General features: G+C 40.7%; 3 protein-coding genes across 3 annotated transcripts; 2 read left to right on the top strand and 1 right to left on the bottom strand.

Moving 5' to 3' along the window:
- Positions 1–19: 19 nt before the first annotated feature.
- Positions 20–4,032, bottom strand: LOC119915382 (dnaJ homolog subfamily C member 16-like; the record flags this gene model as incomplete). The annotated part of the gene is made up of 13 exons (XM_038734902.1): positions 3,874–4,032; positions 3,278–3,459; positions 3,137–3,203; positions 2,663–2,987; positions 2,374–2,558; positions 2,123–2,227; positions 1,870–2,028; positions 1,611–1,741; positions 1,325–1,503; positions 811–995; positions 609–685; positions 308–388; positions 20–106 (listed from the first exon to the last, which is right to left on the bottom strand). Coding segments are annotated over exons 2-13 (1,754 nt in total), but the record flags the coding sequence as incomplete, so codon positions are not given.
- A 184-nt stretch (positions 4,033–4,216) lies between these two features.
- Positions 4,217–7,216, top strand: LOC119915381 (caspase-9-like). The gene is made up of 11 exons (XM_038734900.1): positions 4,217–4,335; positions 4,484–4,624; positions 4,749–4,959; positions 5,124–5,207; positions 5,293–5,354; positions 5,470–5,646; positions 5,739–5,828; positions 5,936–6,083; positions 6,199–6,387; positions 6,530–6,639; positions 6,769–7,216. The coding sequence occupies exons 2-11, from the start codon at positions 4,493–4,495 to the stop codon at positions 6,871–6,873; spliced, it is 1,308 nt and encodes a 435-aa protein (XP_038590828.1). The 5' UTR covers positions 4,217–4,335; positions 4,484–4,492; the 3' UTR covers positions 6,874–7,216.
- A 1,060-nt stretch (positions 7,217–8,276) lies between these two features.
- LOC119915377 (caspase-9-like) lies at positions 8,277–11,695 on the top strand. The gene is made up of 6 exons (XM_038734897.1): positions 8,277–8,292; positions 10,258–10,307; positions 10,415–10,562; positions 10,678–10,866; positions 11,009–11,118; positions 11,248–11,695. Exons 1-6 carry the CDS (start codon positions 8,277–8,279, stop codon positions 11,350–11,352), a joined length of 618 nt encoding a protein of 205 aa, XP_038590825.1. The 3' UTR covers positions 11,353–11,695.
- Positions 11,696–12,610: the final 915 nt, after the last annotated feature.

Below are 12,610 nucleotides of genomic sequence, written 5' to 3'. Positions count from 1 at the left end.
ATTATAAGTGTATTCTTGCCTTGAAGTACTACGCCCCGGTGATCCATTTTCTGCTTTTGTTCCATCTTTTGCCTTTGGTTTAGTCTGCTTATCGTCACTTGAGTCACTGGAAAACAAACAAACAAAAAAATGTTTTCCCCAAATGAGAAGCGTAGAAGAGTAAAATAAATGGCATTATTACTTTTTTCTTTGGCCAGTCTTTAGGTTCCTTTATACTTAGGCTTACACTAATCCCAGGAAAATGTGATGTTGCTATCTTTAACACTTTTGGTGGTCTAGTGAAAACGTGTTTGGTAAAGCAACTAACCTGAAGGCCTGGATGACCACGGTTCCAAACAAGATGAACAAGGCAGAGAAGATGAGGGACAGAAGAGGCATCATCTCACGCCTGCAAATCATCACAGATGTCTTAGTGCAACAAGACACACTGTATTTGCATCTCAGCAGTGAGGTGGAAGGAAGCTTGCACGCAAATTAAATACTGTTGTAGTGCAATTTTTTTTTTTTTTTACTTCAGAAAATGTTCATCTTTAATGTCTGATTCTTACATATATGTGGAATTACTTCTCAAATCTCAAATTAAACATCAGTTAGAGATTTCTACCTACCAGTTGTTATGCAGAATATCGTCGATGACTTCAGAGAGGTAATCATAAGATGCAAAGATCCATCGGATTACAAACATCTACAGAGTGAGACATTTAGTAACAGGACTGGCGCGTGATATTTACCAAACACTTGGTTAATAAAGAATACTGGGTGCACAGATAAGCATTGCTCAAACCCACTGTTTTTACACAAAGAACATACAGAAGCAAACTCGTTGTTGAGCTCAGGCAGCACGGCGTCATGGATGAGGATGGACGGGTCCTTCTGAAGTCGCTCCAGCTCCTCCAGAAGACGCTGCCTGTCTTCCTCGCTGCCGTTCCAGGCCGTCACTGGCTTGAACAAGGCCTTCCCTGCAGCATTACGCCTCTCCAGGATCACCACCTGAGTAAAAAAACGAATAATAACACTTTTTATAGGAGTATGACTTATGAAGTCAAATGTCTTTTCATAAGACTTCTTTACAACATAAAAGTGGATCATTTATAAAGGCAGGGGTGCGTTGTTTTTCTTACAAATGTCCCTAGCTGTTTGTTATGGCAGTGAGGAATAATCCTTGAAATCATTACTTTGTCTGGAAAATATGTGCATTACATTACATACATTATTCAAACAATATACTGAATTAATACCCAACAATTCTCAAATCTCCATATATGAGGTAGATTCACAGTGGAACTGGCAGCTGAAGTGTTAGGACACGTATGAGTGTACCTGTGTGGTGACTGTGCACTGTCCTTGTTCTGCATGAGAATGTCGCACAGAGGTTGCTGTAGCCGATGGTACACATAGGCAAACCTCACAACTTCCTTGGTATTGGTAGAGGCAAATGAGAGAAACACCTGGTTTGCTAAAGAAAAGGTCTCTTCATCACCTGTGATCAGCAGGACACAGAATCTGATGGGGGAAGGAAAGACATTAAAGTGACTCATTGAATGCAAACTACCTGAAATAAATTACATCAAAAAACGAATTGAGTTTGGTCTCATATTTGAATTGCTTACTTCCTGCGTCTGTGGAACTGTTTGACAGGACAGAGCTCATCAAAGAGCTTCTGGTTGACGAGCCGTGGCACAAGCAGAAATTTATTGTTTGACATGAACTCATCAATAATCTGCTTTTTCATTCCTTTAGCCTGCAGAGAACAAACATAACAACAAAGACAAAGTATGAGGTGACATTTCAGTGAATAATTACATCAAACCAGTCAAAAAGAAAGTGAAACTACTTTCTTTTCTCAAGCTCCCTGCTTCTGTGATTTACCTGGATAATGTCAGCGGGCTTGTCAATGTTCTCTTTGAAGACCAGCATGGTTGGAGCGTACGTGTTAATATTAAACTGTTTCTGCAGATTGGCAGTCTCTGCAAGGCCCTGGTCCACATAGCCAAACTGCAAGTAGTCCTTATAAGCAAACGCTGTCAGCTATGGAGATGCAGAGAGCTGTGTTAGTGATGCAATTACTGTCAGCGGCACCTGAGATACATTTCACATAAAAACCAGCAAAGCAAGAGCCTACTTTGTATAGCAGAGGGACTACAGGCACTTGGTCGAACAGGAGCACGTGTGGCCTGTTGAGCTCATGCCAGCTGTTCAAGAACTGCAGGTCATTCTTGTCTGTGACCTGAAATACAGAAAATGCAAAATGTCTCCGTTATAAATCTGTTCCATCTGTCTACATTTTACATAGAAAGCAACTTTTTAGTCATGCTTACTAGTAATGCACTGCATGCATATGCAATGTTTATCACAAGACAGGCAGATATTTACCCGCTCCACAAGTCTCTGAGGAAGAAGGTCTTCAACAAACTGCCTCAGGTGCTCCTTTGCTACAGCGTAATGAAAAAATGTAATTTTGCCGTTGATGACACCAAGTATTGATGGGGTGCGATGAGCACCAAGATGATTGGCTAACCGTCTCTCATAGCCAACATCCACAACACCTATTCCCACACCTGCAAAGACAGGATGTCAACAGACATGCACAGATCAGTCTTTTCAACTCGCCCTATGCAGGGCTGCTGCATAACTTTGACTGATTTATAGCTTCATTCCAAACCTAGAGTCTCCATCTCCTGCACCACCTCTTTCCAGACAGGCTCGATGTGGATGCAGCTGAAGCACCAGTCAGAGGTGATCTTTATCAGGTATGGCCTCTTGTAGCTGTCAGGCACCACGTCGTTCACATACTGGTTAAAGTGCAATATGTACTTGCTGTCAGCAAAGTCCCTGTGGTTCTTGCTGTTGAAGGGAAAGTTGAAGAAGGACTCGTCAAAGTAAAAGCTGTCGTGACGATGACCATTTCGACCACTGCCGTATGGCTGGGTGTCATCTGTCTGCCCGTAACGGTCATAATTGGCACGTTTGTCCTCACTGGACAGGATCTAGATTTTGGGTAGAACAAATGTCAGTATGGCAGAAATCTTCCTCTCAAGCATACCTAACTGGCTTTTATCACAGCTTACATACACATCCCACATGATACAAAAGGTTATTAATATATTGATGAATTCCATTTTCAAAAAATACTAACCTCATAAGACTTGGTAATCTTGATGAACATGTCCTCAGCACCTGGATTTTTGTTTTTGTCAGGATGCCTTGAGAAGAAGACGCTCATTAATACTTGAATGACTTCTATAAAAACAGGTCTCTGTCCTGGGCAAATATTTACCATTCTTTTGCAAGACGCTTATAGACTTTCTTGATCTCAGCCTGGCTGGCACTCCTGGTTACGCCTAAGATTTTGTATGGGTCCATCTCAGGCCCAGCGTGGGTTGCTCCTGTCAGCAGCACTGAGAGGACCACCACAACAGCCAGCTGCACAGACATCTTTGACCCTGCCATCACAGATACCTTTAACACATCAGAAGAACCATCAGGTTAAAGTGGATTCAATCTGAGGAATGATCAGACCTGGAATCATGACACAGCCTTGAGCTGACTAGCACATCTGAAACAGCTTTTCCTCCATACTGACACTAGCCTTGTAAGGATGCAAAATGATGAAGACAAAATGGCATTAAAGTTACAGCATGCTAACCACAGAAGCTAGGCAAGCTGGGTAATATGAGTCAGCTAATTAATACAGAAACGGACATTACAATATCATAATACTGCTGGCATGTAACTGGGCTGTGACATTAACGTTATTCCTCGAAGATAAAAAACGTTCATGCAGTTTTTTCACTAGGGTTTGCGTTGCTACAGTGGCTAAGTAAGCTGTCTCACCGCCAACAGCTCTAACGTTAACGCTTTATTCCCAGTCACCTCAAGCAGAAGCAGTCAACCGGCTCTACGCCACATATTTGGTGGCTTTGATGTTCTTCATCTTGTTGCTTAACGCTGTTGTGAAGAGACAGCGAAATGCAAAGGGTGTGTTCAGCAGCATCCTGCAGTTCCTCCAGGGGAAGCTCTTAACCTGCTGTTGCGAAGCAGGAGAAGAAGGGGGGGGGGAGGCCAGTGTCGAAATGCATTTCGGGAGATTGAGTATATGGTGACATTTTGTTTTTCGTTTGTGTGTGCTTGGTTTTGTTGTTCGTCGCGCCGCGGTTTTTTCGTGTGAATGCTTCACCGTATGATGGCCGTGTGGCAGCGGCGCGCGGGCATTAAAATCAAACGCACTTAGTTTTTTTTTTGTCTTTCTGCTCTCTCAGTGGACCAATCACTGACAACGCTGATGTAAACAAGGAACTGGCTACTGCAACCGAGCACAAATAAGAGAAATGAAAGGTAACTTCTGACTCTTGAACAGGAACAAGATACAATTCCCTTTTACAAAGGAGTGGGATCTTTACACACCGACTGACTGTAATCGTAACAAAATGTGTTAGCGACAGATTTTACTATGCCTCTTTGTCTCCCTCGTGGATGTTGTTAGTATTGGAGAATGGAGGAAATACATCGGAAGATTCTTCAGCGCAACAGGACCAATCTCGTGAGAGACTTGGACCCATTAAATCTCTACGATGGCCTTCTTGAAAAGGAAATTTTCACCCAGGACATGATCGAAGACATACGGGTAAGACAGCTGTTTAGGTCACGGCATTGGGTTTCAGGTTCAGGTGTTGTTTGTGGTGGGGTGGTTGTGAACGCTCAGAGAAAATTAGTTGCTTGTACACACCTGTTACTGTTTGTCCTGTCAGAGCTCTGGGACCAGACGAGACCAGGCCAGACAGTTAGTCCGGGACTTAGAGACCCGTGGGAGTCGGGCCTTTCCATTATTTCTGGAATGCCTTCAGGAGACGGGTCAGCACAGTTTGGCAGAGCTCCTGCAGAATGGAGCTCCAGCAGTTCAACCACAGCCTGCAGCACCCACTCAGGTTGTTCACCCTGTTGTCTTGCCCCTCCCAATCTGTAAGTGTGCTAATACAATGGTATATTTCACGAATATTAAAACTGTAAAAATAGCCAATGTAGGCAAATGATTACTATAAAGATTTCTGTACTCTCTGGTCTTGTCATGTGGAGACTTTGGTGTAATGTGTTGCTCATGTATGTGCTCTTTGTTTCTCTTATAGCCTCTCCAATGGATGTTGATAAGCAAAGAAAAGATGATGTCCCTGTCTATCCAGTACAGAGACCCCATACTACTCCCAGTCCATGTAAGCTATGTGATTTATTTGTACATATTGGTAACAGTCTGGTAAGGTCCTTAATGCTTAGCACATATTGATGCTTATGTCACAGCACCTGAAAGGGAGTACATAAGACCAAGTCCCCAAGGCAGAACTCGACAGGATAGTATTCAGGTAAGGATGCACTCAACATCAGAAAGACAAAGGTGCTGTAGAGGAAAATTGTCAGTGCTTTGTTAAATGATGCGCATCTTATTCTGTTTCCTTTGTCTGTGTATGTGTGTGTCAGTGCTACAAAATGGATGCCAGCCCATGCGGACATTGCCTCATCATAAACAACGTGGAGTTTGAACCTCAGAGCGAGCAGAGCAATCGCGAAGGGTCCAACATAGACTGTGACAAGCTGGAGAGAAGATTCAAGAAACTGAACTTTATTGTGGACGTTAAGTCCAACCTGAAGCAAAAGGTAAGACTCGTTTCTTACTTTGTGAAAACCACGTGTAACGCTTTGAGCGCTTTGGTTGTAACGTTTGTAAAACAATTATCTCTGCGTTTCAGCAAATCAAACATGCACTGTCAGTTTTGTCTAAGAAGGACCATTCACAATATGACTGCTGTGTTGTCATCATACTGTCCCATGGGGCTGAGGTAAGACATGTTTTCATTTTCCTATCAAATGCTACATCTCTGACCTACTCAAGTTCAGACCCAGATTACCCGTAACACCTAATGTATGCTCACATTTATGTTTATAGGTGAGTCACAGCCGCTTCCCTGGTGCTGTGTATGGTGTGGACGGACAGTATGTCCCAGTTCAGCACATCACAAACTACCTCAATGGCCAGCATTGTCCATCGTTACAGAGCAAACCCAAACTTTTCTTCATCCAGGCCTGTGGAGGAGGTAGCTAACATTTAACACACTGTTGAATAACTCAAACTAACAATCCTACAACATTTAAAGCTTATGCATGCACTTAAAGTGGTCTCATAGGGCAACATTTGTTTTTGTCCTTGAGGTGAAAAAGACACAGGATTTGAGGTGTCGCCTAATGAGGTCCAACCATCCATCGGTGGGACTGATGATCAGATGGACGCCATTCCAATGTCGTCCAGCAGTGACTCTCTGAGCATGTCCGATGAACCGGACGCCAGAGCCACACTGCCCACCCCGAGTGACATTCTGGTGTCCTACTCTACTTTTCCTGGTGTGTTTGTGTCTCAATGTCTTTGTGTTGCATTCATGCGTCTGTGTTTATTTTGATTAATAACACACTTGTCAAGTCAGAGCTATAGATAGACTTGACTTGCAATCTTCCTAATGCCCCTTTGACAATGTGACAAATACAGGTTACGTGTCTTGGAGAGACACCCAGTCGGGTTCCTGGTATGTCGAGACACTGGACTATATTCTTGAGGAAAATGCTGCTACCCATGACTTGTCCACAATGTTGATGATGGTGAGCTTCTTATTGTACTACTTATTGTAACAAAAGTAACTGGGGCTCTTTTTTTAAATTCCCTTGACCATTTAGAGCTTTTTAATTTAAACATAGACACATCTGATTATTGACTGTCCTTATTTCCAGGTCAACAATGAAGTCTCCCAAATCTCTGCAAAAGGGCTCTACAAGCAAATGCCTGGTTCCTTTAACTTCCTCCGCAAACTTCTCTATTTTCAAAGCCAGCCATAAACGAAGAGTTCATTTAACACTTCTTAGTTTCACTTTCAGGGAATGCTATGTATGTATGGTATGGAGTAAAATTTCTTGGGCTTATGTCTCTGGCAGAGTTGCAAAGTGAATGAATTTGCTTAATTGTGGTTGTACTTTTTAGTGGCTTAATCATGTCTTACTGTACATTTCTGTTGTTTGTCGTGTCTTGCTGTTTTTCAATTAAGGTTTTTAACTTTAATTGTTTTTGATATCCTTGCTGTCTTATCAACACATAGCAGCTGTACATTTTCAAGAGTGGACAATCAACATAATGTTCAATGTGTACTCTGCAAATCTATATAAAATACTTTGGTGACTCTCATTTCAGGTCTCTTTAATGCACTGATTTTGTTAAGAAGTGACTGAATGTAGAAGCATTTCATATTCTTTGACTGATCTTCTGCCCATTTATACAGCTATTTTCTACAGATGCTTCATCCAGCTGGTAGCATTCACTGTGCTACAGTTACTTTAATGCAGTAATGAGTGATTGAGTGAGTCGTCTGACATTTTCACCACCATATGTCATGTCTAAATCTAATAATGTGTACATACTGTTCCAGTGGTTAGAGTCCACTGGACGGATAGCCACTGGAACAATACTGCAAGCACAGCAACAAAACACATTCGGCTTGTGCTCATAGACAGTTCCTTAACATATTGGTGAGGGCATAACCATTCTGTAATAAAGGGCTGTCCCAGCCTGAAGTACTTCTCTCAGTAGTGACACACATTAATCTTCACCCACCAGTAGTATTAGCATTGACACCTTTCTGAAAGTTGGAGGAAAATTATACAAATAACATATGTATTACACTATGTTAGAATTAACATAGAATCTGTTGGCATCATAAGTGTGCTAGTGTTGCTGCCTGTGCTAGCACTGAATTACATTATGTGAGACTGATAGACACTGCAAGTTAAACATTATTGTACTGTACTACACAAAATACTTGAGATCTCACAGATGCCCTCTCTTGAGTCTTTTACTTCCCCACACTGCCACCGTGGGTCTCCATAAAATTTGAAATTTAGTAAAATGTGTATTTCAGTCACCTCAGATCAACACACACTATTTCAAAAAATATTTCCAATATCCTAAACAATTAAAACACTATCATGAGATAAACATCTCCATGATCATACCAAATCGGGGTCCCCGGTAGCATTTAGGTATTTAGGGAACTTTAACATGAAAACACTGGGAGTCCCTTTGTTGGTAAGATAGAGTCAGCCCCGTATGGCTCTAATTCTTCAGTTAGGAAACCTTTAATTAATTCAGCCATTGTCTTGCCTTATTATCATGTTTTTAGGTCTACAGAAAAACAGAAACTTTATACATTACAAATGCCAAATACAATTCAGTTTCTAAATATGGCAGGATGGCAATGCGCGTCTGTCGGTCCACTGACTGGCTGGTTGATTCCCCGGTAAAATGTCTCAACAACTATTGGATGCACTTACGGATTTCCATGAAATTTGGGAAAGATTTCCAGGTTGCCTGGAGGATGAAGCCAACTGATTTAAAGGTTCAGTGTGTAATATTTAGGAGGATGAATTGACAGAAATGCAACAGAAGGTCCATAACTTTGTTTTCGGTGATGTATAAAGACCTTACATAATGTTATGTTTTTATTACATTAGAATAAGCCATTTTCACCTACATACACGTCCATTTACGTGGAAATTGCCATGTTGCACCGCCATGTTTCTACAGTAGCTAACATTTAACACACATTTAACAGTGTGTTAAATGTTAGCTACATCCAGTCAACATGGATGCATCTTTGTAGAAGCATTTTCATCAAGCTATTTTACCATATTTGCTCATATTAACATTATACAATGTGTATCAGGCCAATTACTTGGCTATTTTTTGTTTTGAAATTAAGAAAGACCTTTACCTAAAGCTGTTTTTCTGTGTGAATCCATCCATCCATCGCCAACCGCTTATCCTGCGTACAGGGTCGCGGGGCTGGAGCCTATCCCAGCTTGGGCGAAAGGCGGGGTACACCCTGGACAGGCCAGTCCATCGCAGTCTATGTGAATCTAATGAGAATTTTTCTGGTTACCAAATAATTATTTATATTATTATTAAACTGTTAATAACTCTGGGTCTTAAATCGTCTTTGGAATTTCTGTTTTTCCTTCTTTTTCTCCTCTTTTGATATTTGTTGTTCTGTTTGACAGTTTTTTTTCATTCTGTGTTTCTTTGCTGCAGTGGCTTTGTTTCTTTCCCAACAAAAGAAATCCATATTGTTTGCACTCTTTTTGGCCAATTAACTCTTCAGTGGAGCCAACCAGGATTTTGCTCCCATGTCTGCCCCAATCAGGTTATGCCTCGTTTGTTTTTAGTCTTTGTTTTTGTTTTGTTTTTGACAACCACTGCATTCCAGGTTCTCATGTCAAAAGAGCATTGGGAAAGCATACCATTTGTGCCAATTGTCTCCAGTCATCCTGACAAAAACATTGCCTCAAGTTTTCCAAAACAAGTCCTGCATAGGATTCTCTGCACTCACATCAGATTCTCTGTCATAAATGTGCTTTATTTTATTTGTCTTATAGTAAACCTTAGCTCAGATGTGCACTGTGCTCTCTTGTATTTTCTGAGAACACACCTGCTATAGTTATTTCAGTCTGTCTGAAGCAGTCTGTCTCTAAAATCTGCTGCCTGTTGCAGTCTGATTGTGGTAAAAGCAGCATTTTAGTTCTATAGCACATGATAATAGTTTATTATCTTTATTTATCAAATGTTAATTATAATACAAATGTTTGTACTATTGTTTTTGTTGTCTGGTTATATGTTTTATTTTTTAACAGTGTTCGCCTTTTGATGCAATACACATGTCAGACAAAGCAGGCATCAAAATTAAATGTAAAATTGGCTCCCTGACACACTGTTCACATCAGACTTCACTAATCTGAGCATTTATGGTCACACAAGCAACTAAGGAGAAAGTCACAAGGGTATAAGGACATGAGAACATCCATTTTGTATTACTGTTGTTTTCTGCTTGTAGAAATATCTTAATCTTGAGTTGTATTGCACACAATGTACCTCTCCAGCACAGAGTAGAGAAAAGAGCTGTCCGCCTAGAGGGCATGAGGGGGAGCGCACAGCATCCCAAATAAAAAACACTCTGACAAAACACTCAATACAGATAGAGTCATGGAAAAACGAGAGACGTCCTACAGATATAAATAAATGAAAGATAAGGAGTTAATAGATAATTAGATATTAATTATATTATAATTAGAACATGTTCTCTTTAAAATTCAACATTTTCAGATTTGAGTGGAAAGTTTTGTTCTTGCAGCTGCATTTATAAAATTCTTGACTCAAATGTTGTTTAACTACTCCAGTACACTTTAAGAACTGCTGTGTTGTCATCATACTGTCCCATGGGGCTGAGGTAAGACATGTTTTCATTTTCCTATCAAATGCTACATCTCTGACCTACTCAAGTTCAGACCCAGATTACCCGTAACACCTAATGTATGCTCACATTTATGTTTATAGGTGAGTCACAGCCGCTTCCCTGGTGCTGTGTATGGTGTGGACGGACAGTATGTCCCAGTTCAGCACATCACAAACTACCTCAATGGCCAGCATTGTCCATCGTTACAGAGCAAACCCAAACTTTTCTTCATCCAGGCCTGTGGAGGAGGTAGCTAACATTTAACACACTGTTGAATAACTCAAACTAACAATCCTACAACATTTAAAGCTTATGCATGCACTTAAAGTGGTCTCATAGGGCAACATTTGTTTTTGTCCTTGAGGTGAAAAAGACACAGGATTTGAGGTGTCGCCTAATGAGGTCCAACCATCCATCGGTGGGACTGATGATCAGATGGACGCCATTCCAATGTCGTCCAGCAGTGACTCTCTGAGCATGTCCGATGAACCGGACGCCAGAGCCACACTGCCCACCCCGAGTGACATTCTGGTGTCCTACTCTACTTTTCCTGGTGTGTTTGTGTCTCAATGTCTTTGTGTTGCATTCATGCGTCTGTGTTTATTTTGATTAATAACACACTTGTCAAGTCAGAGCTATAGATAGACTTGACTTGCAATCTTCCTAATGCCCCTTTGACAATGTGACAAATACAGGTTACGTGTCTTGGAGAGACACCCAGTCGGGTTCCTGGTATGTCGAGACACTGGACTATATTCTTGAGGAAAATGCTGCTACCCATGACTTGTCCACAATGTTGATGATGGTGAGCTTCTTATTGTACTACTTATTGTAACAAAAGTAACTGGGGCTCTTTTTTTAAATTCCCTTGACCATTTAGAGCTTTTTAATTTAAACATAGACACATCTGATTATTGACTGTCCTTATTTCCAGGTCAACAATGAAGTCTCCCAAATCTCTGCAAAAGGGCTCTACAAGCAAATGCCTGGTTCCTTTAACTTCCTCCGCAAACTTCTCTATTTTCAAAGCCAGCCATAAACGAAGAGTTCATTTAACACTTCTTAGTTTCACTTTCAGGGAATGCTATGTATGTATGGTATGGAGTAAAATTTCTTGGGCTTATGTCTCTGGCAGAGTTGCAAAGTGAATGAATTTGCTTAATTGTGGTTGTACTTTTTAGTGGCTTAATCATGTCTTACTGTACATTTCTGTTGTTTGTCGTGTCTTGCTGTTTTTCAATTAAGGTTTTTAACTTTAATTGTTTTTGATATCCTTGCTGTCTTATCAACACATAGCAGCTGTACATTTTCAAGAGTGGACAATCAACATAATGTTCAATGTGTACTCTGCAAATCTATATAAAATACTTTGGTGACTCTCATTTCAGGTCTCTTTAATGCACTGATTTTGTTAAGAAGTGACTGAATGTAGAAGCATTTCATATTCTTTGACTGATCTTCTGCCCATTTATACAGCTATTTTCTACAGATGCTTCATCCAGCTGGTAGCATTCACTGTGCTACAGTTACTTTAATGCAGTAATGAGTGATTGAGTGAGTCGTCTGACATTTTCACCACCATATGTCATGTCTAAATCTAATAATGTGTACATACTGTTCCAGTGGTTAGAGTCCACTGGACGGATAGCCACTGGAACAATACTGCAAGCACAGCAACAAAACACATTCGGCTTGTGCTCATAGACAGTTCCTTAACATATTGGTGAGGGCATAACCATTCTGTAATAAAGGGCTGTCCCAGCCTGAAGTACTTCTCTCAGTAGTGACACACATTAATCTTCACCCACCAGTAGTATTAGCATTGACACCTTTCTGAAAGTTGGAGGAAAATTATACAAATAACATATGTATTACACTATGTTAGAATTAACATAGAATCTGTTGGCATCATAAGTGTGCTAGTGTTGCTGCCTGTGCTAGCACTGAATTACATTATGTGAGACTGATAGACACTGCAAGTTAAACATTATTGTACTGTACTACACAAAATACTTGAGATCTCACAGATGCCCTCTCTTGAGTCTTTTACTTCCCCACACTGCCACCGTGGGTCTCCATAAAATTTGAAATTTAGTAAAATGTGTATTTCAGTCACCTCAGATCAACACACACTATTTCAAAAAATATTTCCAATATCCTAAACAATTAAAACACTATCATGAGATAAACATCTCCATGATCATACCAAATCGGGGTCCCCGGTAGCATTTAGGTATTTAGGGAACTTTAACATGAAAACACTGGGAGTCCCTTTGTTGGTAAGATAGAGTCAGCCC

This window comes from Micropterus salmoides, unplaced genomic scaffold (genome assembly GCF_014851395.1).
Source record: "Micropterus salmoides isolate LMB-PRFRI ecotype aquatic unplaced genomic scaffold, ASM1485139v1 Ms_hic_scaffold_2096, whole genome shotgun sequence".
Lineage (NCBI taxonomy): Eukaryota > Metazoa > Chordata > Actinopteri > Centrarchiformes > Centrarchidae > Micropterus > Micropterus salmoides.
The sequence above is the reverse complement of the archived record's forward strand: the minus strand, read 5'-3'. Positions and strand labels throughout refer to the sequence as shown.